This window comes from Mustela nigripes, chromosome 13, assembly GCF_022355385.1.
Source record: "Mustela nigripes isolate SB6536 chromosome 13, MUSNIG.SB6536, whole genome shotgun sequence".
NCBI classification, from domain to species: domain Eukaryota; kingdom Metazoa; phylum Chordata; class Mammalia; order Carnivora; family Mustelidae; genus Mustela; species Mustela nigripes.
The window spans coordinates 92,654,806-92,682,461 of NC_081569.1; the positions used below are offsets into that span (position 1 = coordinate 92,654,806).

Below are 27,656 nucleotides of genomic sequence, written 5' to 3' on the forward strand. Positions count from 1 at the left end.
TAAATGAGAAAAATATGCAGCCAAGAATACTTTATCCAGGTAGGATGTCATTCAAAAAGGAGTGACAAAAAACTTCCAGTATAAACAGAAACTAAAAGAATTTATGATCACTAAACCAGCCCTATAAGAAACACTAAAAGGGGTCCTCTAAGTAAAGAGAAAGCCCCAAAATAACAAAGACCAGAAAGAAACAGAGATGATACAAAGTTAACAGCCACTTCACAGGCAATACAATGGCACTAAATTCATGTCTCAATAGTTAACTCTGAATGTAATTGGTTCTATCAACACCCCTATCAAAAGACACAGGGCATCAGACTGGATAAAATAACAAGTCCCATCGATACGCTGTCTGCAAGAGAATAATTTCTGACCCAAAGACACCTCCAGATTTAAACTGAGGGGGTGGAAAGCCATTTATCATGCTAACGGACCTCAAAAGCAAGCTGTGGTGGCAAGCCTTATATCAGTCAAAGTAGATTTTAAACCAAACACTGTAATATGAGATGAGGAAGGACACGATATCATAATTAAAGTGTCTATCCAACAAGAAGAGCTAACAATTATAAATATTTATACCCCTAACTTGGGAGCAGCCAATTATATAATCCAATTAATAACAAAATCAAAGAAACACATTGACAATAACACAATATTAGTAGGGGACTTTAACACTCCCCTCCTGGCAATGGACAGATCATCTAAGCATAAGATCAACTAGGATATAAGGGCTTTATTTCTTTTTTTTTTTTTTAAAGATTTTATTTATTTACCTGACAGAGGGAGAGATCACAAATAGGCAGAAAGTCAGGCAGAGAGAGAGGGGCAAGCAGACTCCCTGCTGAACAGAGAGCCCAATGTGGGGCTCAATCCCAGGATCCTGAGATCAGGACCCGAGCCGAAGGCAGAGGCTTAACCCACTGAGGCACCCAGGTGCCCCTAGGAATGTAAGGGCTTTAAATGATACACTGGACCAGATAGGCTTCACAGATCTATTCAGAACCTTCTATCCCAAAGCAAGAGAATACATATTCTTCTTGAGTGCACATGGAACATTCCCCAGAATAGATCACATCCTGGGTCACAAATCAGGTCTCAACCAGTACTAAAAGACTGGGATCATTTCCTGCATGTTTTCAGACCATAGTGCTTTGAAGGTAGAACTCAATCACAAGAACAAAATTGGAAAGAACTCAAATACATGGAGGATAAAAAGCATCCTATTAAAAAATGAATGGGTCAACTAGGAAGTTGAAGAAGAATTTTAAAAATTCACGGAAACAGGGACGCCTGGGTGGCTCAGTTGGTTAAGCAGCTGCCTTCGGCTCGGGTCATGATCCCAGCGTCCTGGGATCTAGTCCCACATCGGGCTCCTTGCTCGGCAGGGAGCCTGCTTGTCCCTCTGCCTCTGCCTGCCATTCTGTCTGCCTGTGCTCACTCTCTCTCTCTGATAAATAAATAAAAATCTTTAAAAAAAATATTTAAAAAAAAAATTCACGGAAACAAATGAAAATGAAAACACAATTGTTCAAAATCCTTGAGATGCAGCAAAAGTGGTCCTAAAAGGAGAGCATATAGCACTACAAACCTTTCTCAAGAAATAAGAAAGGTCTCAAATATACAACCTAATCCTATGCCTAAAGGAACTAGAGAAAGAACAACATAGAAGCATAGAAAACACAACAGGAGAAGAGAAATAATAAAGATTAGAGCAGTTGTCAATGAAATAGAAACCAAAGAACAATAAAACAGATCAGCATAACTGGGAGCTGGTTCTTCGAAAAAATTAGTAAGACTGATAAACCCTTGGGCAGACTTATCAAAAAGAAAAGAGGAAGGACCCAAATAAATAAAATCATGAATGAAAGAGGAGAAATCAAAACCAACACCAAAGAAATATAAACAATTATAAGAACATATTATGAGCAACTATATGCCAACAAATTAGGCAGTCTGGAGGAAATGGATGCATTCCTAGAGACATATAAACCACCAAAAGTGAACCAGGAAGAAACAGAAAACCTAAACAGATCATAACCAGCAAGGAAATCGAAGCAGTAATCAAAAATCTCCCAACAGGGGTGCCTGGGTGGCTCAGTTGTTAAGCGTCTGCCTTTGGCTCAGGTCATGATCCCAGGGTCCTGGGATTGAGCCCCACATCAGGCTCCCTGCTCAGTAGGAAGCCTGCTTCTCCCTCTTCCACTCACCCCCTGCTTCTGTTCTCTCCCACCCCCACCGTCAAATAAATAAATAAATAAATAATCTTTAAAAAAACCCAAAAAACAAAAACCCTCCCAACAATAGGATCCGAGGGCCAGATGGCTTCCCAAGGGAATTCTACCAAACATTTAAAGAATTAATACCTGGGACGCCTGGGTGGCTCAGTTGGTTAAGCAGCTGCCTTCGGCTCAGGTCATGATCCCAGCATCCTGGGATCGAGTCCCACATCGGGCTCCTTGCTCAGCAGGGAGCCTGCTTCTCCCTCTGCCTCTGCCTGCCATTCTGTCTGCCTGTGCTTGCTCTCTCCCCCTCTCTCTCTCTGATAAATAAATAAAATTAAAAAAAAAAAAGAATTAATACCTATTCTTTTGAAGGTATTTCAAAAAATCAAGATAGAGAGAAAACTCCCAAATTCTATGAGGCATTACCTTGATCCCCAAATCAGACAAAGACCCCACCAAAAAGGAGACTCACAGACCAATATCCCTAATGAACATGGATGCAAACATTCTCACCAAAATACCAGCCAATAGGATCTAGCAGTACATTCAAAGGATTATTCACTACGACCAAGCAGGATTTATTACTGGGCTCCAAGGTTGGTTCAACATCTATAAATCAATCAGTGCAATACACTACATAAATAAAAGAAAGGACAAGAATCATATCATCTTCTCAATAGACTCAGAAAAAGCATTTGACAAGGTACAGCATCGCTTCTTGATTAAAACTCCTTATAGTGTAGGGATAGAGTATCTCAATATCATAAAAGTCATCTATGAAAAACCCAGTATCATTCTCAATAGGGAAAAACTGAGAGCTTTTCCCCTAAGGTCAGGACCATGGCAGGCATGTCTACTCTCACCACTGTTCAACACAGTACTTGAAGTCCTAGCCTCAGCAATTAGACAACAACAAAAAAATAAATAAAAGGCATCCAAATAGGCAAGGAAAAAGTCAAACTCTCACTCTTTCCAGATGACATGATACTTTATATGGAAAACTCAAAAGACTCCACCGCAAAATTGTTAGAACTCATACAGGAATTAAGCAAAGTGGCAGGATACAAAATCAATGCACAAAAATCAACTGCATTTCCATACACCAACTACACCAACAAAAAGATAGAAGAAAGAGAAATTAAGGAGTCAATCCCATTTAAAACTGCACCCAAAACTGTAAGATATGTAGGAATAAACCTAGCCAAAGAGGCAATGGAACTGTATTCAGAAAACTAGAGTCCTCATAAAAGAGATAGAGGAGGAGACAATGAAATGGAAAAACATTCATGCTCAAGGATTGGAAGAACAAATATTGTTTAAATGTCTATGCTATCTAGAGCAATCTATGCATTCAATGCAGTCCCTATCAAAATACCATCAACTTCTTTCACAGAAATGGAACAAAATCTTAAAATTTGTATGGAACCAGAAAAGACCCTGAATAGCCTAAGTAATGTTGAAAAAGAAAACCAAAAGTGGTGGCATCACAATTCTGAACTCCAAGCTCCATTACAAAGCTATAATCATTAAGACAGTATGGTACTGGCACATTAACAGACCCACTGATCAAGAGAACAGAACAGAGAACCCAGAAGTGGACCCTCAACTCTATGGTCAACTAATCTTCGACAAAGCAAGAAAGAATATCTAATGGAAAAAAGACAGTCTCTTCAACAAATGGTGTTGGGAAAAGTAGAAAATTACATGCTGAAACTGGACCATTTTCTTAAACTAGACATAAAAATAGACTCAAAATGGATGAAAGACCTCAATGTGAGATAGGAAACCATCAAAATTCTTGACGAGAAGGCAGCAACCACTTTGACCTCAGCCACTGGAACTTCTTGCTAAAAGAAGAATGTAAGGGAAACAAAGGCAAAAATGAACCATTAGGACTTCATTAAGATGAAAAGCTTTTGCACAGCAAAGAAAACAGTTGACAAAACCAAAAGGCAGCTGACAGAACAGGAGAAGATATTTGCAAATGAAATATCAGATAAAGGGCTAGTATCCCAAAATCAAACTTGTTTGACAAAGAACTTATCAAACTCAACACCAAAGAATAATCCAATCAAGAAATGGGCAGAAAGACATGAACAGACATTTCTTCAAAGACATTCAAATGGACAAGAGACATACGAAAAAGTATTCAACATCACTCAGCATCAGGCAAATACAAACCAAACCACAATGAGATACCACCTAATACCAGTCAGAATGGCTAAAATTAACAAATCAGGAAATGACAGAGATGGTGAGGATGCAGAGAAAGGGGAATCCTCCTACAGTTGGTAGGAATGCAAGCTGGTGCAGCCACTTTCGAAAACAGTATGGAGGTTCCTCACAAAGTTGAAAGTAGAGCTATCCTAGGACCCAGCAATCACACTAATGGGTATTTACCCTAAAGATACAAATGTAGTGATCCAAAGAGACATGTGCACCCAAATGTTTATAGCAGCAATGTCCACAACAGCTGAATTATGAAAAGAGCCTAGATATTCCCTAGGAGATGAATGGATAAGGATGTGATACACAGCATGCACGCACGCGCGCGCACACACACACACACACACACACACACATATATACACGGAATATTATGCAGTCATCAAAAAATGAACTCTCACCATTTGCAAGACATGGATGATACTAGAGGGAATTATGCTAAGCAAGATAAATCAATCAGAGAAAGATAATTATCATATGATCTCACTGATATGTGGAATTTAAGAAACAAGGCAGAGGATCATAGGGGAAGAGAGGAAAAAATCAAACAAGACTAAACCAGAAAGGGAGACAAACCATAAGAGACTCTTTTTTTTTTTTTTTAAAGATTTTATTTATTTATTTGACAGACAGAGATCACCACACCAGTAGACAGAGAGGCAGGCAGAGAGAGAGAGAGGAGGAAGCAGGCTCCCTGTGGAGCAGAGAGCCCGATTCGGGGCTTGATCCCAGGACCCTGAGATCATGACCTGAGCTGAAGGCAGAGGCTTTAACCCACTGAGCCACCCAGGTGCCCCCCATAAGAGACTCTTAATCGTAGGAAACAAACTGAGGGTTGCTGGATGGGAGGGGGAGTGAAGGGATGGGGAAACTGGGTGATAGACATTGTGGAGGGTATGTATTGCAGTGAGCACTGGGTATTATATAAATATAGCTGATGAATCACAGACCTTTATCCCTGAAACAAATAACAGATTATATGGTAATTAATTGAATTTAAATAAAATTTTAAGAAAAAGAAACATTGAGAATAAGGTTTAAGTAAAGAGATAATACTTTGAATGCTTAACTGAAACAACTCAAACTAAAATCTGCAAAATGTCAAGGTAAACATAGGGAACTTAAAATGAATTACATTGGAGATTTGTCATAACATTATTCTTAAAATATTTAATTTGCCCCCTTTTATCTCTGAAGAAATCTGACTTAAGAGAAATTCACAAAACTTCAACTTTTTTTTAGAAGTTTTAAAACAATGGTTCTCAAAATATGATCCTTGTACTACCAGCATCTGTATCACCTGTGACCTGCAAGGGATGCAAATCCTTGAGCCCAGCCACAAATCTAAGAAATCAGAAACTACATAGACAGGGAGGGGCAGCAACATGTGTTTTAAGCCCTCCAGGCAATTGATATGCATGCTAATGTTTGAAAACCAGTTCAGATATTGTCAGCACAAGTGTAACTGCTAAAAAATTATCCTACATCATACTACAACTCCCTCAAAATTATGAATTACAACTGTGACTATATTTGGTTCAGCTATTTACCTTTAAATGGCTAAAAGTAACTCAAAGAAGCAATAACTTCTAATTTTTAAAACCTCACCTTTGACAGTTTACATTGACAATTTCATCACAGTAACAACCTTAAGCAGAAGGAAAAGAAAGTATCATGGAAAACAGAAAAGAAAAGTGAGCAAATTACAAATTTTAGAACCAGAGAGATGTGAGTTCAAGTCTATATTTAAGTAATTAATAGCAATATACTTTGGGAAAATTACGTATTCTTGACTTGAATTTTGTCAGTTGTAAAATTTGTTGTGGATTAAATAGAATGTTTGGTTTGAAGAAACATACCAATCGAGAAGAATCAGAATAGAGAAATGTATCACCTAGCATATACAAATTTAGCTTATGATAAAGGCAGTACCTCAAAATCAATGAGGAAAACAGGGGTTTTAAATAAACATATTAGAATAACTAAGTAGCCTTATAAAAATAGATAAAATTAGATCTCTTCCATAAAACTACACCAGGATAAATTCCTAATGGATCAGCGGTATAAATGTAAAAAAAATAAAAAACAACATGTTTTATTAAAACAACAGGGTGATTTCTTCTGTAACCAAGATTAAAAATAATTTCTTAAACTATGATATAAAACCCAGAAGCATAAGTGAAAAGACAAATCAAGGTGATTACATTATAAAGCTTTGACTATCTACTTATGTTTATCTAGTTAGTGGCCTAACCATGCCATTCTGAATAACTTCAAAACAGTAAGTTGATGGTCAGTTACTACTGGGATATGCCCCCAAACAAAACAAAACCTTATGCTATTTTCAGGAGTCACATTATTGGTGAAAGTTTTATGAATATTCTCAAACTGTTATGTGTGCACTGCAAACTGTTATGTGTGCATTGCATGATTACATGGCATTTCTAATATCATCGTCTGTAGGGTCACTGTGATTTATCATACTCAGTAGGGGAGAAAAGAGAAAGATGTAAAACTAAGACACTGAATATAAACCTTGTACTCTGATTTTGAATAAAAAGTATAAGAGGGATTAAATCTATATACAGAAACAACATTAATTATATGTACTAGTATATATCTTATGTATATAATATAAAAAGTACATATGAAATATACAAATGTAAAAAATATATACATTATTTTAAGGAAAAAGTTAATTGTATTTCCTACTCTGTTTATTGAACAGGGCTAGGAACTATGACCAACCCAGTAACAAGGAGCACTCCTACCACCCAGATGCGGTCCCTAAATATCATTCCCCCTCAAGGGATCAGAACTCCTTGTACAAATGGCTGACTCAAGGCCTGGAAAGAAAATATCAAGATAAATTTGGAATTTTTACTACTAGACAGCAAGAAAGCTATTAGTGACAACAAAGGTTATTTAAAAAAAAAAAAAAAAAGGAGCCAAACTGAATAGGCTATCACTAGTCAAAGATGGGACAGAGTGAATGTCAATAACTGCAACTGATTAAGACATATCAGATATGCTTAATTCCATGAGTCCAAGGATGCTTGGATGGCTCAGTTTAAAGCATCTGCTTTCGGCTCAGGTCATGATCCCTGAGTCCTGCCTTGGGCTTATAGCTCACCAAGGAGACTGCATCTTCCTCTGTCTGCCTGTCGTTCCCCTTGCTTGTGCTCGCTCTCTGTCTCTGACAAATAAATAAAATCTATAAATAAATAAATCCATGAGTCCATAATGATAATACAATTATGACAACTTAAATTAAGTCTTAATTCAGTACCAATGAAGGGTGCTAATGAACCAACTTATTATTTGAAACCTAGTAAATAAAGGGAAAGAATCAAACATTTATCATGTCTTTCTAATACTAACTGTACCATTAGGGTACCAAATACATGAGGGGAAGTTTCTTTTCATAAAAGTACTCCAGTTAATAAATAAATAAAGAATGATAAAGTGTCACCATTTCACAATCTTAATGAATAAGTGTAGGTATTGGTCAAAAGTACTGATTATGAAGGACTGCTAATATCACAAAAAAGGAGACAACCAGACATCAGGATCTTTCAAGAGAAGACCATAATATCAGCTATGGATATTCCTGAACTCTCCAGTCCCCCCCACACACCAAAATCAAACATGCAGTCAACAGTCTAGATCCAACTATTAATTTACCACAAATACAGAGAACAGAAAAAGCATGTTAAACTGTAAGAGAAGGATGCAATCAGCAAAAACCTCCTGACTGTGAGAAAGTTTATGGAATAACCCAGATGTTTCCATAAATAAACTGAAAGAAATGAAAAGAAAGAATGAACATACAGATCAAGATAAACTTGAAAGACATAGCAAACAAATACAACTTGTAACTGTAACAGTTACATTTGGAAACTAACTAGATTATTCATTGTATTAACTGATCCCCATTGGGGTGCCTGGGTGGCTCAGTGGGTTAAAAGCCTCTGCCTTCGGCTCAGGTCATGGTCCCAGGGTCCTGGGATCGAGCCCCGCATCCAGCTCTCTGCTCAGCAGTGAGCCTGCTTCTCCCCAAACCACGCCTCTCTCTCTGCCTGCCTCTCCACCTACTTGTGATTTCTGTCAAATAAATAAATAAAATCTTAAAAAAAAAAAACAAAAAACTAATCACTGTTGCTGAAAAATGATACTGTAGCTATGTTTTTAAGAGCTTTATCTTTATTTTTTAAGATTTTTTTTTTTTTTTTAATTTACTTGTCAGAGTGTGTATGCACAAGCAAGGGAGCAGCAGGCAGAGGGAGAAGCAGGCTCCCCGCTGAGCAAGGAGCCCGAAGTGGGACTTGATCCCAGGACCCCAGGATCATGACCTGAGCCAAAGGCAGACACTTAACCACCTAAGCCACCCAGGTGTCCCAAGAATTTTTATCTTTTACATACTAAAATATTTTTAGGTAAAATAATATATCAGGAATTTGCTTAAAATAATATGCAATGAGGGGCACTTGGATGGCTTAGTTGGTTAAGTGTCTAACTCTTGATTTCAGCTCAGGATAGGATCTCAGGGTTGTGAGATTAAGCCCTACGCTGAGCTCCATGCTCAGTGAGGAGTCTGCCTGAAATTCTTTTTCACCCTCCCTCCCTTTCCCTGTACTGCCCCTAGCACACATGCATGTGTACACTAAGTAAATAAATAAAATATTTTTTAAAAATAATATGGATGTAGATAATATCATGAGCTAGCTGCTAACTGTTAAAGCTGGGTGATAGGTACATGAGGGTTTATGATGTTATTTTTGCATGCTTTTGAAATTTTGCACAGGAAAAAAAAAAGAATGTATGTATATGGCACTAAACTTGGCACAAGACCTAGAGATGAAGAAAGTGAAGTTCAGAGAGTTTATTTATTTATTTATTTTTAAAAGATTTTTATTTATTATTTGACAGACAGAGATCACAAGTAAGCAGAGAGGCAGGCAGAGAGAGAGAGGAGGAAGCAGACTCCCTGCCGAGCAGAGAACCCAATATGTGGCTTAATCCCAGGACCTTGGGATCATGACTGGAGCTGAAGGCAGAGGCTTTAACCCACTGAGCCACCCAGGTGCCCCCAGAGTTTAAATGAATCAACAAAGATCATACAAGTAGAAAGAGATGTTTCTGGAACTGTAATGTTTTCTTAATCTTAGAACAATGTTCTCTATACATTACCTTCAAAAAATTGCAATGCTGGGGCGCCTGGGTGGCTCAGTGGGTTAAGCCGCTGCCTTCGGCTCAGGTCATGATCTCGGGGTCCTGGGATCGAGTCCTATTTCGGGCTCTCTGCTCAGCAGGGAGCCTGCTTCTCTCTCTATCTGCCTGCCTCTCTGTCTACTTGTGATCTGTCAAATAAATAAATCTTTAAAAAAAAAATTTGCAATGCTAAACAGTATAGAGAGACCCTTCAAATATTTACTGAACCAATTTATAATTGTTGCCACTCCTGAGAGAATTGTTTATAAAGACTTGCTTGGAAGACCTTTGTCAAAATGGGCCAATTACTGGGGTGCCTGGGTGGCTCATCGTTAAGTGTCTGCCTTCAGCTCAGGTCATGATCCCGGGGTCCTAGGATCAAGCCCTGCACGGGGCTCCCTGTTTGGCAGGAAGCCTGCTTCTCCCTGTCCCACTCCCGTTGCTTGTGTTCCTTCTCTTTCTGTGTATCTCTCTGTTAAATAAATAAAAAAATCTTTAAAAAAAATTTTTTTTAAATGGGCCAATTACTGTTCTCAGCTTTTTACATGTATTAACTCCTTTCACCCTCAGAATAACACCATGAGATATACACTGCTGTTGTTATTCTTACCTTATAAAGTAACCCAAGGCACAGAGAAATCAGGCCCAGGCAAGATTTAAACCTTGGCACTCTCTCTCCAAAGTTCTCCATGACTATTTTATAAAGCCTCACTTATAAACTCATAATTTCTTAACCTTATTAAAGTTTTAACTCAAGGGGGCTCCTGGGTGGCTCAGTTGGTTAAGCAACTGCCTTCAGTTCAGGTCATGATCCCTGGGTCCTGGGATTGAGTCCCTCATCAGGCTCTCTGCTCAGTGCAAAGCCTGCTTTTCCCTCTTCCACTCTCCCTGCTTGTGCTCTCTCTCTCTGTGTCTCTGTCAAATAAGTAAATAAATATTACATAAATAAATAAATAAAATAAAGTTTTAGCTCAAATAAGAATCTAAAAAAGTCCAGGACAGAAACTTAAAAATAGATAGATCACACACAAACACAAACACATATATATAAAATATATACACATACTATGTAGATCAGATACAAAAGTCCATCAGGGTTTTAAAATGAAATACAGAGGCATCTATGGAATAATCATTCCCTTCTATTATTTATATAATGGCAGCATTCTCGTTATATAAATACACACAATATAAAAAGAATATTACATAAAATCAAACTTTCCATAGTCTACATCAGTTTCATAATTTTGGGTGCTGAAACAATGCTAATGAAGGTCAGCTGTGAGTTTATTAACTACTTAATTGACACCTAAGTAAACAGTGGTGCTGAAATCAGTTGGGAGGCAATTATCTGCTACAATGAGAGAAAATAAATGGTGATGAGAAAGAATTGTTAAAAAAAAAAAAAAGCCAAACACACATATACTTCGCTGTAAAAGTATGATTTATATAAAATTAGGGTATTTTTTCAGATCAGTTTTTTTTTTTTTAAGATTTTATTTATTTATCTGACAGACAGAGATCATAGGTAGGCAGAGAGGCAGGCAGAGATAGAGGAAGGGAAGCAGGCTCCCTGCTGAGCAGAGATCCCTATGCGGGGTTCGATCCCAGAACTCTGGGATCACCACCCGAGGGGAAGGCAGAGGCTTTAACCCACTGAGCCACCCAGGCGCCCCTGATCAGTTCTTTTCTTAAATTTCTTTCCCACAGTTCAACTCTCCTCACAGCAGAATTCAATTGATGATGGCATATACTACTTTATCAGTGGGCCTAAGAACAAGCTGGCAATTTTCCTGTTCCCTGAGATTGACTTTAATTATATCTGGAGAAAAAAAGTAAAATTAGAAGCACACTATAATATGAATCATTATATCATGAAGTCAGAAATAATACAAAAGAAAGTCCTCAAAGCCTTTTTTATATCCAGCAAAAGCTATAAGTTACATAATTAATCTGTCCACTGAAAAACTGGTTGCAATGAAAGTGAAATACTGTTAATTTACACAGATTAATATCAGAAATACAACAAAAATTGGATTTTTGTTTAAAGTTGTAATTTTGACTCAGAAATGCACAATGGCTTTGAAACATACACCTAAAAAAAAAAAAAAGAAAAGAAAATGGATCTCTGATATACATCAAGAAAACCTGTTTAATTTCACATATATAAAAATAGACTCATCATTTCTTAACCTTATTGAAGTTTTGGCTCAAGTAAGAAACTAAAAAAACTTCAGAACAGAAACCCAAAAAGAAGATTAAATATATGTAAACAATATATCATAAAATATATGAATGATTAATAATGGAAAAATAAAATTTTAGCCTATAGTTTAAAGCTCTTCCCCACCAAAACTATTCTAAAGCTCTCTCTCTGACCAATTACTTTCCATGGAAACATCCATAACATGTGCCACAGCACAAACCTATGTAATTTCAAAAATTGCTGTAAAATTCAATAAGTCAAAATTCATTAGGTACTTACTACCCTGAATGACACACAGTAAATAATCAATAAACGGTAATCTTATCATAACCTGTTAATAGCATCTTTCCTTTGCATAGCATTTCTTCATAGTAACTCCTTAAACTATACAAAAGCCGTAATAGTTTACAGAATTCACACTGATTTCCAATAGTCCTGGATGTCTGCAAAATTTAACTAAAAACACAGAAAAAACTATGATGGTTCATCCAGCCAATTAATATCTTATCTCTGACTGTAGAAATAAAAGACATTGTTAGGGCAATCGTGTTTATAAGTCCAGCTCAAAAAATTAATGTATAACAAATATTCCTATAATCCATTCATTTAACTAAACTTTTAAAAAAGTATTGATGTTTTAAACTTGTTTTACCCATTTTCAATGTATTTTGTTTTTAAAGATTTTATTTATTTATTTGACAGAGATCGTAAATAGGCAGAAAGGCAGGCAGAGAGAGAGGGCGAAGCAGGCTCCATGCTGAGCAGAGAGCCCAATGCGGGGCTTGATCCCAGAACCCTGGGATCATGACCTGAGCTGAAGGCAGAGGCTTTAACCCACTGAGCCACACAAGCGCCCCTTTTCAATGTATTCTTAATTACGGCCTTTCAACTTTCAAAGGCATACTATTAAACACATAGTATATTCCACTATTCTGGAATTTGATCTAAAAATTTTTATTTTATCTCTACTTATGGCTAAATATAAAAGGTCAATATACAATTCCTATAATTTGGATCATTGGAATTCAAGAATAAGATTTTTTAAATTTGCTTTGTAGAATATACATTAAATGAATGAGATCTGCCTTCCACAAAATAATCTTAAAAGAAAATTAGTAGGATACACGATGTTGATAAGGTCCCATTTCCTAAATATCCACCATGGGGGCTAATGAATCTAACAAGTCTTCATCAAAGACATTAAATGTAATAGATATAAAATAAATTGCAATCTATAACATAGTGATTTACGGAGCCCCGAGAAAAGGGGTCAAAATAAAGACTCATTTTGCTTTGTTCTAAGAGAAAGGCCACAATAACTGGTTGGCTTAAGTATCCACAATCCTTGAAAAGTATTCTCTATGGAGAGAAGGAGTAATTCTTAAGTTTCTACCATAACTTTGATGATATATCATTCAAGACTCCCGAAGTTCCTTTTCTTTGATTTCATGATTACCACACCACCTCCATTTCCCATGTTCGTCAATACGGCACTGGATTTTTCAACCTGAAAATTCTGATCACTGGAAAGGGTTATCTTCTATTCTAACATAAACTGGCATTCTAATAGGTACATTCTAATGTGTACATCATTCTCATATTTAGTTTAGTTTGAGTGAGATTACTGAAGCCTAAGCATATATGAGTAAATGTATAAATATGAGTTTCTTACACTGGAAATATGAGAACCAGACATTCCTTCTAACTGAGGACTGCTACAATCCTCTCTTGGTTTTCACTCCTCAGCCCTTGCACTATCCCTACATTTTTCTTTTTTTTTAATTTAAAAAAGGGGGGATGTGGTCTACTGAAATAAAGTTAAACCAAATGAGGCAGATTCATTTAAACACCAAATGACTAATTAAAATCAAAATAACAACCTAGAACTGAAACCAAAACATAACGATGTTTACACAAGCCTCATTTACATTTACTCTATTTCCAAAAGACAAAAAAGAAATTTATGATACTCGAAATGTGCTTTCAGACAACGAACAGAAATTATGTTTAAACTTGAATTATGCAGGCGACTGGGTGGCTCAGTCGTGAAGCGTCTGCCTTCGACTCAGGTCATGATCCCAGGGTCCCAGGATAGAGTCCCACATCGGGCTCTCTGCTCGGCAGGAAGCCTGCTTCTCTCTCACCCACTCCCCCTGCTTGTATTCCCTCTCTCGCTGTGTCTCGGTCAAATAAATAAATAAAATCTTTAAAAAAGAAAAATAAACTTGCATTATCCAGCAACATTATTTACAAAGTGGTTTGGCATGTGTAACTCAATTATCCTGACTTCACTTGCATTTAAACTGCATGAGAGACTTCAAAAAATAACTCAGCCTTTTCTCAGTGGGTCATTATAAAGTAACTAATTGTGTTATTCCTTCAAAAAATAGCTCTTCCACACTTCAAAGAATTCAGCCTCACGCCAGACACTCGAGCTCTTCAATTGTGTCCGCTTAAGTTTCAATAACAAGGAGAGAACGCTCGCCAATAATTCACACTTCGCCTAAAACAAAGAAACGTCTATTATTAGCCCTAAATGTACACGGCAGAATTCTCTTAGGTCCCTGATGCCAAGGACTTCAACCGCAAGTGAAACTGTCTTTGCAATCTGTTTCCAGGAGACTGAAAGGCTGCAGAGACGCGCAAGGATTCTGCAGAGATGCTGGGGTGGCAAAGAGAACGGGAGGAAGGAAGGAGTAAGTCTCAGAGTGGGAACTGCATTAGGAGACTTTGAGAACATCTCAAAAAGACGTGGTAAGATACAGGAAAAATTGATTACGTTTTTAAAAGAGAATTTTAAATGATGAAAGTAAGGAAAGATGAAAGAAAATCATTAAACTTCCACCACCAGAGGGTAAGCGAAGTAGGAAAAGGAAGGGGGGAGGGCGGAGTATAAGGGCCCCAAAGACCAGAATTTGGGGGGAAAAGGGAAAAAAAAAAAAAAAGTACCCGAGCTCTGAGCTTGGCCTTGATCCGAACCTCCAGTCAGTGTACGCGGACGTCAGGAGGGAAGGATCGCACTTACTCAGGGTGCAAAAAGCAACGTATTTACAACGGTAACAAACCCTGCACAAGAAGATGTCGCCTCTCTCCCTGCTAGCTCCCGTGCATTTCTTTACCTCTACGGCAGCAACAGGGTCACTCCTGCAAAACTCTGCCGAAGCCTGCGCCGCAGGAGGACAGCAAAAGGAAAATACCTGAGTCCCAGGAATCACGCCAGCAACGACAGGAGGAGGAGTCGAGGACCACTGGAATCGGGGCAGGATCCTCACTTGTCTTCAAACCCCAATCTTTTCGGGTGGGGCGGGGATGTTCCGCTCCGAGCGGAAACGTCACTTCCGCCTAGTGCCTACACCCTTTTTCGCCTTCTCGGCTCTAGAGACGTTCTCTACTTTCGTAACGTTCTCACTTCCTTTTCCAGGAGCCTGCTGCTTATTCGTAACACCTGACGTGGACTACATAACCCAGCATTCATCACGACACGTCAATTTCCGGGTCAAGAGGTCTGCGCTGGGTAGATCACCATGGAAGCCATCGGTTTGGTCACGTGGTGCCCCTGGTTACGCCCGCTGGCTGCTGTGGGGTCTACGGCTCCGGCAGGGGCCATTTTGCCGAAGCCAGCCTCTTAAGGGAGACTTGGCAGCTAACTGAAGCTGTTCCTTTTCTTCCCCTGCAGCTTGGGGCTTGGAGAGGAACTGGAAGACTGGGCTCCATCGAGCCCTTCAGAGACGATGGTTTCCTCCCGCCTCTGCCACCTGACGACCCTCCATGGCGGCTTTGCCCTCTGCGCTGCTCCTGCTGCCGCAACTTCCAGCCCTCTGTGCCTATCGCCTCCAGAGCTGCAGTCGTCCTTCCGCCCCACAGACTGATGATAATCGAGGTGGAGGCACCATGAGAGGCGAGAAAAACTACTGCCGTGGAGCCGCCGGAGACCACGGTTCCTGCCCGCCGACACCTTCGCCTCTGGCCTCGACCCTCTTGATGCCCGCGGAGGCAATCACAAGTAGTTGGTCTGGGTCTGGGTCTGGAGGTGGTTTGTCGGGGGGTGATGAAGACGAGACTCGGCTTCTTCAACTCCTCCGGACCGCGCCAGATCCTTCCGAGGCCTTCCAGGCTTTGCAGGCTGCTTTGCCACGGCGAGGCGGTCGACTCGGCTTCCCCCGACGGAAGGAAGCATTGTATCGGGCCCTGGGCCGAGTGCTTGTGGAAGGAGGTAGTGATGAGAAGCGACTCTGCTTGCAACTCCTCTCGGACGTTATCCGGGGTCAGGGGGAGGCAGGCCAGCTGGAAGAGGCCTTTAGCTTAGCACTTCTGCCTCAGCTCGTTGTCTCCTTACGAGAAGAGAATCCAGCCCTACGGAAAGATGCACTACAGATCCTACATATATGTCTGAAACGTAGTTCTGGACAGGTGCTGAGAACACTTATACAGCAAGGACTGGAAAGCACGGATGCCCGGCTTCGAGCTGCCACAGCACTGCTGTTCCCTATCTTGCTTACTCCTGAGGATTTGTTGTTCAACCTAGATCTCACTGAGGTAATAATATCCCTCGCCAGAAAGCTTGGCGATCAGGAGATAGAGGAAGAATCTGAGACTGCTTTCTCTGCACTTCAGCAGATTGGGGAACGACTTGGCCAAGAGAGATTTCAGTCTTATATCTCTCGCCTGCCATCTGCCCTGAGGAGACACTACAATCGCCGTCTGGAGGCCCAATTTGGAAGTCAGGTTCCTTATTATTTGGAACTTGAAGCCTCTGGATTTGCTGAAGATCCTCTCCCCTGTACAGTGACCCTTTCTAACTGCAATCTTAAATTTGGGATTATTCCTCAAGAGCTGCATTCAAGATTGTTAGATCAGGAAGACTATAAAAACCGGACTCAGGCCATCGAGGAATTAAAACAGGTGATAGGAAGATTTAATCCTAGTTCTACCCCTCATTCCAGTCTTGTCGGTTTCATTAGCTTGCTGTATAATTTGTTAGATGATTCTAACTTCAAAGTGGTTCATGGCACACTTCAGGTCCTGCATTTACTGGTTATTCGCCTAGGACAGCAGGTACAGCAGTTCTTGGGGCAAGTTATAGCAGCTTCTGTCAAAGTGCTGGCAGACAACAAGTTGGTAATCAAACAAGAATACATGAAGATCTTCCTCAAGCTGATGAAGGAAGTAGGTCCTCAACAGGTGCTTTGTTTACTCCTGGAACATCTCAAACATAAACATTCCAGAGTGAGGGAGGAGGTAGTGAACATTTGTATCTGCTCCCTCCTGACCTATCCCAGCGAGGATTTTGACTTACCCAAACTGTCTTTTAATCTTGCCCCAGCTCTTGTAGATAGCAAACGCAGGGTGCGTCAAGCAGCTCTTGAAGCCTTTGCTGTGTTGGCATCGTCAATGGGCTCAGGTAAAACTAGCATTCTTTTCAAAGCTGTGGATACTGTTGAACTTCAAGATAATGGAGATGGAGTGATGAATGCCGTGCAGGCCAGATTGGCTAGAAAAACCCTCCCAAGGTTAACAGAACAGGGATTTGTGGAATATGCAATGCTTATGCCATCATCTGCCCAGGGTAGGTCAAGCCATCTGGCACATGGAGCAGATACAGACTGGCTTTTGGCTGGTAACAGAACTCAGAGTGCACACTGTCACTGTGGAGACCACACAAGGGACAGCATGCAAATTTATGGATCTTACAGCCCAACTGTCTGTACCCGAAGGGTGTTAAGTGCAGGAAAAGGAAAAAATAAATTACCATGGGAAAATGAACAGCCTGGAGTCTCGGGAGAAAACCAGACCTCCAGTTCCAAGGACATAGAACAGGTATGCATTTTTGCTAATTGCCTTGAATTGAAACTAGAAAGAATTTAAAATGAACATAGGCCTGTAATGACTTAAGGGTGAGGCTGCCTTAGGATTGTTATGCTTTGTTTTTAATTTGGTTTGAATGGTGATGTGGATATCTACTGTATCTATTATATAGATACAGATCAGGTAGGAACATTTAATAGGCTTACAGCTTGATGGATTTCATTGAATTTGAGGCACAATATGATAGTGACAATACTTGGATTTCAGTTTTGGTCTGTCCATTTGGGATATCGATTATTTCATCCATAAATAAACCTGAATATTTAGTACATGTAAGATGAAGAGCTAAGTTCTGTTAATGAAGATGAGACTGGTTCCATGAAGTTTAGGGAAAAGGTCAGACCTGTAAATGGATAGTATCAAGTTTGTTAAGGGCTGAGGTAGAAATATAAAGAGTCTACAGGAATATAAAAAGAGAAAAAATAATGTCACTAGAAAAGTTTAAAAAGTCTTCCAAGAAGATGTGACATCTGAACTGATTTTCTCCCAAATTTTTTATTTTGAAAATTGCAAATCTATAAATAACTTAAAAGAATTGTATGATGAATATCCATCTACTTTATTTATATTTACCAGATGTCATCTTGCCATGTGTGCTTCACATGTGCTGAACCATTTGAACGCAAGTGCGGATATCTTGATATTTCATTCCTAAATATTTCCATATATATCGTCTAAGAATGGCATTTTCCTTTATCACATTATTAACACACCTCAGAAATCAATAGTAATTCATTAATATCTAATATATAGTCCGTATTTAAATTTCTCCAATTGTCCCTTAAAAAAGTTTTCTAGTATTTGTTTTACTTTAATCATCCAGATTCCAGTCAAGGTTCATGTAATTTGTCTCTTATCTAGAACAATATACCTCCTTGTTTGTTTCTTTCATGACATTGACTTATTTGAAGAATTTGGGGTAGTTTTGTAGAATTTTCTGCATTTCTTAATTTATCTGATTGTTTCTTTATGATTACATTCAAGATAAACACTTTTAGCAAAAATGTTACATAGGAGATGTTGTGAACAGGACATCACATCCGGAGACATATAATATCAGGTTGTCCTGCTACTGGTGAGCTAAATTTTACTACTGGGTTTAGGTAGTGATAACCAGACACTCTATTGTAAAGTTTATCTTCCTCTTTATAATTAGCACACGATCTGCAGGATGATACTTTGAGACCCTATGAATAACCCAACAACCTTTCAGCCACTGTTGCCAACATCCAGTAATGATCCTTACCTATTCCACTTATTATATCAAGGGCTGCAGAGAAACGGTATCTGTTTTTTTATTCTTACATTCTATATTTGTTATCTGTCATTCTTTTTTGTTCTGTATTAAATACACCAGTATTCCTTTTGATGCTAAAATTGGCTCAAAGTTGACCAGTGGCTGACTCTTATGTCCACTGAGGTGACTCTTTAGTCTTTGAACACTTCCTTTACCTAAACATTCAGGATGTCCAGGCTTACCTTGTACCTTTCTTGTGCCAGACCTGAAATCAGCCATTTTTTCAAGAACACTAAAACTGCTTTTGTAGTTAAGAGTAGAATTTAAAAACCAAAGTCTATATATAAATGTACTCATTGCTATTGTTTACCATTGTGGATTGGTCCTGATTTCAGTGGATGAACCAGGGAGTACCTTTTTTTTTTTTCTTTCTTAAATCATACTGATACTTCTAATTCAAATCCAGCACCACAGGGTTTTTCCTCATCTTTCTTTCCTCCATATCTATACCTTTCTTTTCCCACAGTAAAACCCTGGTTTCCAGTGTCAGTCATATTCATATGCTGTATTCTTTTTTTTTTTTTTTTTAAGATTTTTTTTTTTTTTTAAGATTTTATTTATCAGAGAGAGAGGGCAGGAGAGAACGAGCACAGGCAGACAGAATGGCAGGCAGAGGCAGAGGGAGAAGCAGGCTCCCTGCTGAGCAAGGAGCCCGGTGTGGGACCCGATCCCAGGACGCTGGGATCACGACCGGAGCCGAAGGCAGCTGCTCAACCAACTGAGCCACCCAGGCGTCCCTCATATGCTGTATTCTTTAATTCACAAAAAAATAATTACTACAACAATAACATAACAACTAACTACCTACTAAAGGTCAAGATTTCTTTGCAGGTTTTCTGCTTGGAATTATTCCACAGAATTTTATTTTCAAACTCTTCTTAATTATTTTCTAAGTGATTATGATTTAAATGGTGTGATAAAAGATGAATAGAGTTTTGCTAAGTATGGGTGGATCCTAGTGAATTTCAGAGGGAGAGAGTATCTTTATTCCCTGGGAGGGTCACCTGGGTGGCTGAGTCGGTTAAGCATCTGCCTCAGGTCCCAGAGTCCCACATCAGGTTCCTTGCCCAGGTGGAGGAGGAGGCAGGGTGGGGGGTTAAGGCAAGGGGGTGCTGGAATGGGTGTGTGTGTGTCTACTTTTCTCTCTCCTTCTGGCCCTCCCCTTCCATTCATGCTGTTTCTCTCTTTCTCTCTCAAGTAAATAAGTAACATCTTTAAAAAAACAAAAAGGACTGCCTTATGGAAAGACTTAGAAAATTAGTAAGAAATGGTGAGTTTCTGCATGGCTGAAACTGTATGGTAGGCGGTAATAGAAGATGATACTAGATACTTACATAATCTAGTTATATGGTTATTCTCCTGTATTGTAAACATTACCTGGCAGTGAATAGTTTTCCATAAGCATGGATCTTAACGCTGCTTATTCTGTGTCAAATCTAAAATGTTAGTGTATTATGATTCTGGTGGTAGCCGAAGTACCAAGAATCTGAAAATAAGTGCATTTTTGAAATTCCAGTCTGGACATATGTTGCTTTTAAAAGATAGAACTTAATCCCAGAAATTAAGTTTTACTTTCTTACTCATAAATGTTTTGTAGAAGAACTACACTGGAATTTATCTTGAGGACAGTGATTAAATATTTAAATGTTTTTACGTATGCTGTTTTTGAAGTGTGTGTGTGTGTGTGTGTGTGTGTGTATAAAGATTTTATTATTTATTTGAGAGAGAGAGCATGAGCAGGGGGAGGGCAGAGGGAGAGGGAGAGGCAGACTCCCTGCTAAACAAGTAGCCCAGGACCTTAGGATCACAACTTAAGGCAAAGGCTGGTGCTTAACCTGCTGAGCCACCCAGGCACCCTCTAAGTGTGTGTGTGTATACTTTTAAAGATTTTACTAATTTGACAGAGAGAGAGAGACCACACAAGTAGGCAGAGTGGCAGGCAGAGGGAAAGGGAGAAGCAGTCTTCCCATTGAGTAGGGAGCCCGATGTGGGGCTCAATCGCAGGACCCTGGGATTGAGGATCTTGGGATCATGACCTGCGCTGAAGGCAGATGCTTAACAACTGAGCCACCGAGATGCCCCAAGTATGTATATTTTTTAATAAATAGTTTTTAGAGCTGTTTTATGTTCGGAGCAAAATTAAAGAGAAAGTACAAAGATTTCCCTTATCCTTTCTGCCCCCCCCATGCACAGCCTTCTGTACTGGCACCACAATAGTACATTTATTGCAGTTGTACATTGACATATCAGTATCACCCAAAGTCCATATTCCATGCCCAGTATTCAGCATTGTAGTATCATACAGAATAGTTCACTGCCCTGGAAATCTGTGCTCTGCCGCTTCATCCCTCCTTCCTTCCCTCTCAGCAACTGCTGATCTTACTGTCTCCATAGTTCATTTTTCCAGAAAGTCATGGCCCCTGGTCTGATTTGTACTGGCTCTTGCCCAAATTCTGCTTTAACATTTCCAGTCTACTGTTAATCTGTTACTCCTATCTTGTCCACATATAGCACTGGTTGGTGACATTAAACAGCAAAACTTCCAGAAAAACTCATGACTGTTATATTACATACTCCTGGAGCTCATTTTGAAGATAGACTAGTTTGCATAGAAAGATGATTTTTTGTAGTGTAGTGTTAAGAGATAAGTTTACAAGAGGGAAGCAGGAGCTACATCGGAGACCAAGGAATTTAGCTTGTAATTTTGACAGTTGTTTGAGACTATTTGTTTGGTTTTTGTGGGTTTTTTTCCCCATGATTTACTTGGAATAAGTTGTGGTGTTATTTTTTTTTCTTTTTTCCTTTTTTTAGAGAAGCCAAAGACTGGAGACTTAGAAGATTAGTTAGAATTATACTTAATTGGACTATTTGGTATGAGTTGTTGAGATTTATGAGGATTAGCAGGGCTTCAGGATTAAACTAGAAAGAAAATAATGGATGTAAGGGATATTACAAAACATTTAGTGACCAAGTGTTGGAGGAGAGAGAAGAAAATGGGTAACAGATTTAAATGAGGTGACCAATGCATAATCGATTCATGAAAACACATAGGAAGGCCCTGAACAAGGAAATTAATTTGGGGGGAAATGAAATTCAATAGGAAGAAGATAGAATTTGCCAGTTGAGTTGAAGAATACCATTTGAGAGACAAGAAAGAACTAGAGATAACAGATCTTGGAATTCATGTACTGAGAAGTAATTGCTGAGACTGAGAAGAGATAGACTCTCCAGTAAAGACCATCTAATAAGAGCAAGAACAGCATGCTAACATGGTCTTGAACATATAGTCCCATTTAGGAAATAGCAATAGGAGATAGAACCAAACAAGGCAAAGAGACAGGTGCCTAAGTGTTGGAAGAGAACCGAGAAAAAAGTTTAGAAGTGAAGCAGACAGTTTCCCTCCCCATCACTTTGCTCACTCTCTAAATAAATAAATAAATAAACAAACAAACAAACAAATAAATAAAATACTTAATATGACCAATTTTTAAGGTCAAAATTATTAAGCTGCACTAATGTATTTGGTGTGAAAATTAATCCTAAAACTTGAGATTTTTCCTGGATGTTCAGTTGTTTCTAATAAGTAGTCTTTGATTTTCTTTTCAAAATATGATTGGAATATCTGAAAGAGAAAAACTCTTGGTTTAAGCATGTCAAAATCATGGATAACCCTGAAAATCATATCTGATGTCATAATAGATATTAGATTGTTTTCCATAAATAGTCATTGATTTTCTTTTTTCTTTTTTTCCTTTTTGAATTTTTTTTAAAGTAATCTCAAGTGTAACACACTCTAGTGACTGAACCAGTCAGGTGCACCTGATTTTCTTTTTTAAATTTTACTAGTGTGTCAAAACAATCTGAAAACCATAGTTTTTTGTTTGTTTTGAGATTTTTTTATTTGATAGGGAGACAGTGAGAGAGGGAACACAAGCAGGGGGGGTGGGAGAGAGAGAAGCAGGCTTCCTGCCAAGCAGGGAGCCTGATGTGGGGCTCGATCCCCGGACCCTGCGATCATTACCCAAGCCAAAGGGAGCTGCTTAACGACTGAGCCACTCAGGTGACCCAAAAACCTTATTTTTAATGGTTCTCAAAATCTTAAACAACCCCAAAGCATATCTGTTCTTTATAGTTGATCTATTTAAAACCTTAAAAATAATTTTAAAATCAATTTTTAGAAATAAACCTTAAAAACATATTAAATAAGACAATATATATTTATATATATTTTTCCATCCTAAAAAAAGCTGTAAGAATGTCCTTGATAAGTGGACAGCATGTATCCATTACTTTGTATTATATTTTTATTTCCCTATAACTTTTTAACTTAGAGCCATGTCTGCTATATATATTAAATACAGCCTTACTCAAAAAAACCAACTTTATTTCCTCATAGATGCAGAAAAAACTGAAAGTCATGTAACCAAAAAATTGGCTTTCATTCTCTCTGCATACATATTTCATATGCTTTTACAGTGATTTAAGTGGCAATAAACATGTATTTAACATCATCCAAAGGTATTTCTATATCCTTTAATCTATTTAATTGATGGTTATTCAATAATGTAAAAGAGATAAGGGTAAATTAGAAATATATTTGGTGAGCACTGATTTGCATATTTTTCTTATTTTTAAGTTCAGGATCTAAAGATTTTTCATTAATTCAATTTTATATTAGTCTAAAATCTTAAGATTAACTAAGGGTTTGAAAATTATAACAAGCTATATATTAATCATTATAGGATTATATGACATAGAATCATATATAGGCATTATAGGAATTTATCCCCTTTCTTTTTTTTTTAATGATTTTATTTATTTATTTGACAGACAGAGATCACAAGTAGGCAGAGAGAGAGGAGAAAGCAGGCTCCCTGCTGAGCAGAGAGCCTAATCAGGGGCTCCATCCAAGGACCCTGGGATCATGATCTGAGCTGAAGGCAGAGGCTTTAACCCACTGAGCCACCCAGGCGCCCATACAAATTTTTTTTTAAAGGAGCTATATTAATATACCCAACCTGTGAAGCTAGTGTAGGAAATTAAAGAAATTTGAGTTCCTGGGGCACTCAGACTGGAGTTTTATTTCTTCAAAGTGCTGTGTTTAAACTATGTATGAACTTTTTCTATATAATTATATACCAGATATTAAAACTTTAAAGTTTAAGAACATTTTTTTCTTGGTTAACCAAGGTCATTAATTAAACTTGCAGCTAGTCTATGTTTTCCCTTGAATGTACAGCTTGTGGCAAGACCATTGTTTGCCTTAAATAAACAGTACCTTCAAATCATAACAAGTAAAGAAATCCTAGAAGTCTTGGGTTTTATTTAATTTAATGCGGTATAAGCACTTACCCTCTTAGAAGATTTTATTATGTCATTTGAAATAGTGTTGTTTCATTTGATTTTATTCTGATTAATACAATCTACAGATAGACATGATATACCAATCTATTTGCTCAAAAATATTTTATATTCATAAAATGGAAAAATTTTACCTTCTGAATAACTTAGAGGATCTAATTATGATAAAGCAGCAAATTTTTAAGGTAGAAGCAGGTGCCAGTCTATTGATGTTGACCAGCTAAAGAAACAGAAACACTTAATTACCATTAGATTGATCATTGTTGAGTATGTTGGTTGTAAATATATCTACCACAAATTCATTGAGATTCTTTCCCTGAATAGTTGCAATCCAGTTCTCCTCTACTTGCATGTGTGTAGACTTAATGACTCAATTCTAACAAATAAGGCAGAAATAATGGTGTGTGACTTCAGAAACTAGGTCATAAAAAGGCACCACAGCTTGCATCTTGGTTGTTGTCTTTCTTGGATTGATTGCTCTGGAGGAAACCAGCTGCCAGATCTTGAGAAGCCCTCTGGAGAGACCCAGATAGGGAGGAACTGAGGACTCCTGACAGTAGCCACTGAGTGAAGTTCAGTGATCCTCCACTCTCAGTCAAACCTTCCAGTGACAGCAGCTTTGCCAGTATCTTGATTGCAGCCTCCAAGATACATAAACCATCCAGTTAAGCCACTTGTAAATTTGTGATCCACAGAAAAAGATAATAAATATTCATTGTTTTATGCTACTGTGCTCTGGGATAATGTATTTTATAGCAGTAGATAACTAATTGACTAAGAATTGTGACTCCCAAGGATTTGGAGAGACATTCTTTTTTTTCCCAATGTCCATATCTTATATAGAAATGGCATTGAATTTTCCTAGTTTTTAAAAAAGCTAAATTGGGGCGCCTGGGTGGCTCAGAGGGTTGAGCTGCTGCCTTCGGCTCAGGTCATGATCTCAGGGTCCTGGGATCGAGTCCCGCATCGGGCTCTCTGCTCAGCAGGGAGCCTGCTTCCCGCTCTCTCTCTCTCTCTGCCAGTCTCTCTACCTACCTGTGATCTCTCTCTGTCAAATAAATAAATAAAATCTTAAAAAAAAAAAAATTAAATAAATAAATAAATAAGCTAAACTTTCTTGAGGTTTGGAAAACTATGAAATATTCTTTTGTTTAGCTTTTGGAAATCATTATTTCTCTGAATGTGTCTAATTTATAATTAAACTTCTTAACTGTCCTTCAGCCTCAGAGTTCTAAAGTAATATTAATGTACAGTTACTCAGTTATTTAGAGAAATTGAAGAAAGCTGACAACTAAATCCATTGAATGTTATAGATTTTGTTTCCTTTCATCTTTGCTATAGGAATTTGATTTTTGTAGATATTAATCGGTAAATATTGGGCCCATTCTAAGTAAATGTGAAAAAACCCCAAGTTTTGGATGGGGAAAAAGAGATCTGGTTATTAGTGTAAAGGAGCTCATATCAGTACATTTAAAAATACTTAAACAAGGGGCACGTGGGTGGCTCAGTCAGTTAAGCATCTGCTTCGGCTCTGGTCATGATCTCAGGGTGCTGGAATCGAGTCCCACATTGGGCTCTCTGCTCAGCGGAGAGTCTGCTTCTCCTTCTCCCACTGCTGCTCCCACTGCTTGTACTCTCTCGCTCATACACTTTCTCTTTCTCTCTCAAATAGTCTTTAAAAATAAATAAATAAAATTAAAATTTTAAAAATACTTAAAATGAAACAAGAGGGGACTGAGGAGGGAGACAAACTATAAGAGACTCTTAATCTTAGGAAACAAACTGAGGGCTGCTGGATGAGGGGGAAGGGGTAAAGGGATAGGGTGGCTGGGTGATGGACACTGGGGAGGGTATGTGCTATGGTGAGTGCTGTGATTGTGCAAGACTAATGATTCACAGACCTGTACCCCTGAAACAAATAATACATTATATGTTAATTTTTAAAAATACTTAAATGGAGCACACCCCAACGAGATTGCAGATGCCTATTGGCTCCCTGTTATCCAGCAGAAATCACATAATAGATCATAAAATCAAAACCCATTTCTACCACTGCTTCTATCTGTGTGGAAGCTATTGTCCCTGTGTCCAATTAAAGTCAGAACCAGAAAGAGGCTTTACCAAGAATCAGATTCACTGTGCAAGAGCCATATTGCTCAGTCAGTTACATGAGGAAAGGTTAACTGGACTCAAGGGCCCAAGTCTCAGAAAAGGTACACTTGTAGGTTGTGTGTTTGAGTCTCATTTCAGACCCAGAAAAGCAGCATATTAGTGAAATTTCCAGAAATAAATATCAAACAAGGAGTCAGAAATACTTGGTTTGTTATTTGCAATGTTGTTTGTGTTCTTACATGTAAGAGAGTCAGCTAATTGGCTAAGTAAAGGGAAAACTAGAAATAGTCTCATTTAAATTATTTTGTGGGTAAACTGGTTAGCTGACAGCTACAGAAAGTTCAGTTTGGGTATTCTGCCTTGTGTGGGAAGCCTATGGATATCAAAGAAACCACCATTTTAGTTGTTTTAAAAAGGTATTTAAGCTGTGTAACATTTCTAAGGTCTGCCAGTCCCCTTCAGTCAGCACTGCTACCTTAAGCCAGAAATGCGCCATTTCTGTCATCGGAATTTCTTCCTTATCATTAAAAAAATTTTTTTTGGAAGCAACCAAATGTTCCATAATAAGAGAATGGCATGCCTAGTCAATGGAATATTATGCAGTCTCTAAAAATGTACTAGGATATGTACATAACAATGTTCACTACAAGATTATAATACTGAAAAGTTGTGCATAGAAAATGTCCATCAGTAGGGAACTATGAGTTCAACAATAATGCATAATACTGGGCAACCGTTAGAAAGAATAAGCAGATATGTATGGATTACATGGAAGGATGTCTATAATATGATGAGCACTTAACTGTGTGCCAGAGTATTATGTGATCTATTTTTGTTTCTTAAGAATACATTATTGAGAGTTGCAGGGTGGCTCCCTTGATTAAACTTCGACTCTCCATTTTTGGCTCAGGTCATGATCTCAGAACTGTGAGATGAGCCCCCCGCATCTGATTTCACACTGAGCAGGGAGTCTCCTGGAGATTCTCTCCCTCTTCCCCTGTGTCCCCATTCCCTCACATGTATGTACATGTACTCTCTCTAAAGTGAATGGATAAGTCTTTTTTGAAAAAATAGTTTTTGGAGGTATGTTTATATATATAGAAAAAGATCTGTTAAAAAAAAGAAAAAGATCTGTTAAAGAGTTTATCATCAAAAT

General features: G+C 38.4%; 2 protein-coding genes across 4 annotated transcripts in view; one reads left to right on the plus strand and one right to left on the minus strand.

Annotated features, from left to right (window-relative positions):
• Positions 1–15,241, minus strand: part of KLHL28 (kelch like family member 28) — a 40,843-nt gene extending 25,602 nt beyond the window's left edge. Inside the window, exon 1 of one of the 2 annotated variants that reach the window (XM_059373129.1) lies at positions 15,063–15,241. The gene's annotated coding sequence lies outside the window, so the exon portion shown is untranslated. Of the gene's footprint in view, positions 1–14,984 lie in introns of both variants that reach the window. The other variant, XM_059373130.1, reaches the window with a different exon arrangement.
• Positions 15,242–15,427: 186 nt separating this feature from the next.
• TOGARAM1 (TOG array regulator of axonemal microtubules 1) overlaps positions 15,428–27,656 on the plus strand; it is an 80,814-nt gene continuing 68,585 nt past the window's right edge. For both annotated transcript variants that reach the window (XM_059373131.1, XM_059373132.1), the window contains exon 1: positions 15,428–17,682. In XM_059373131.1, the coding sequence (XP_059229114.1) occupies positions 15,634–17,682 (2,049 nt within the window). In that variant the 5' untranslated portion in view covers positions 15,428–15,633. The remainder of the gene's footprint in view (positions 17,683–27,656) is intronic.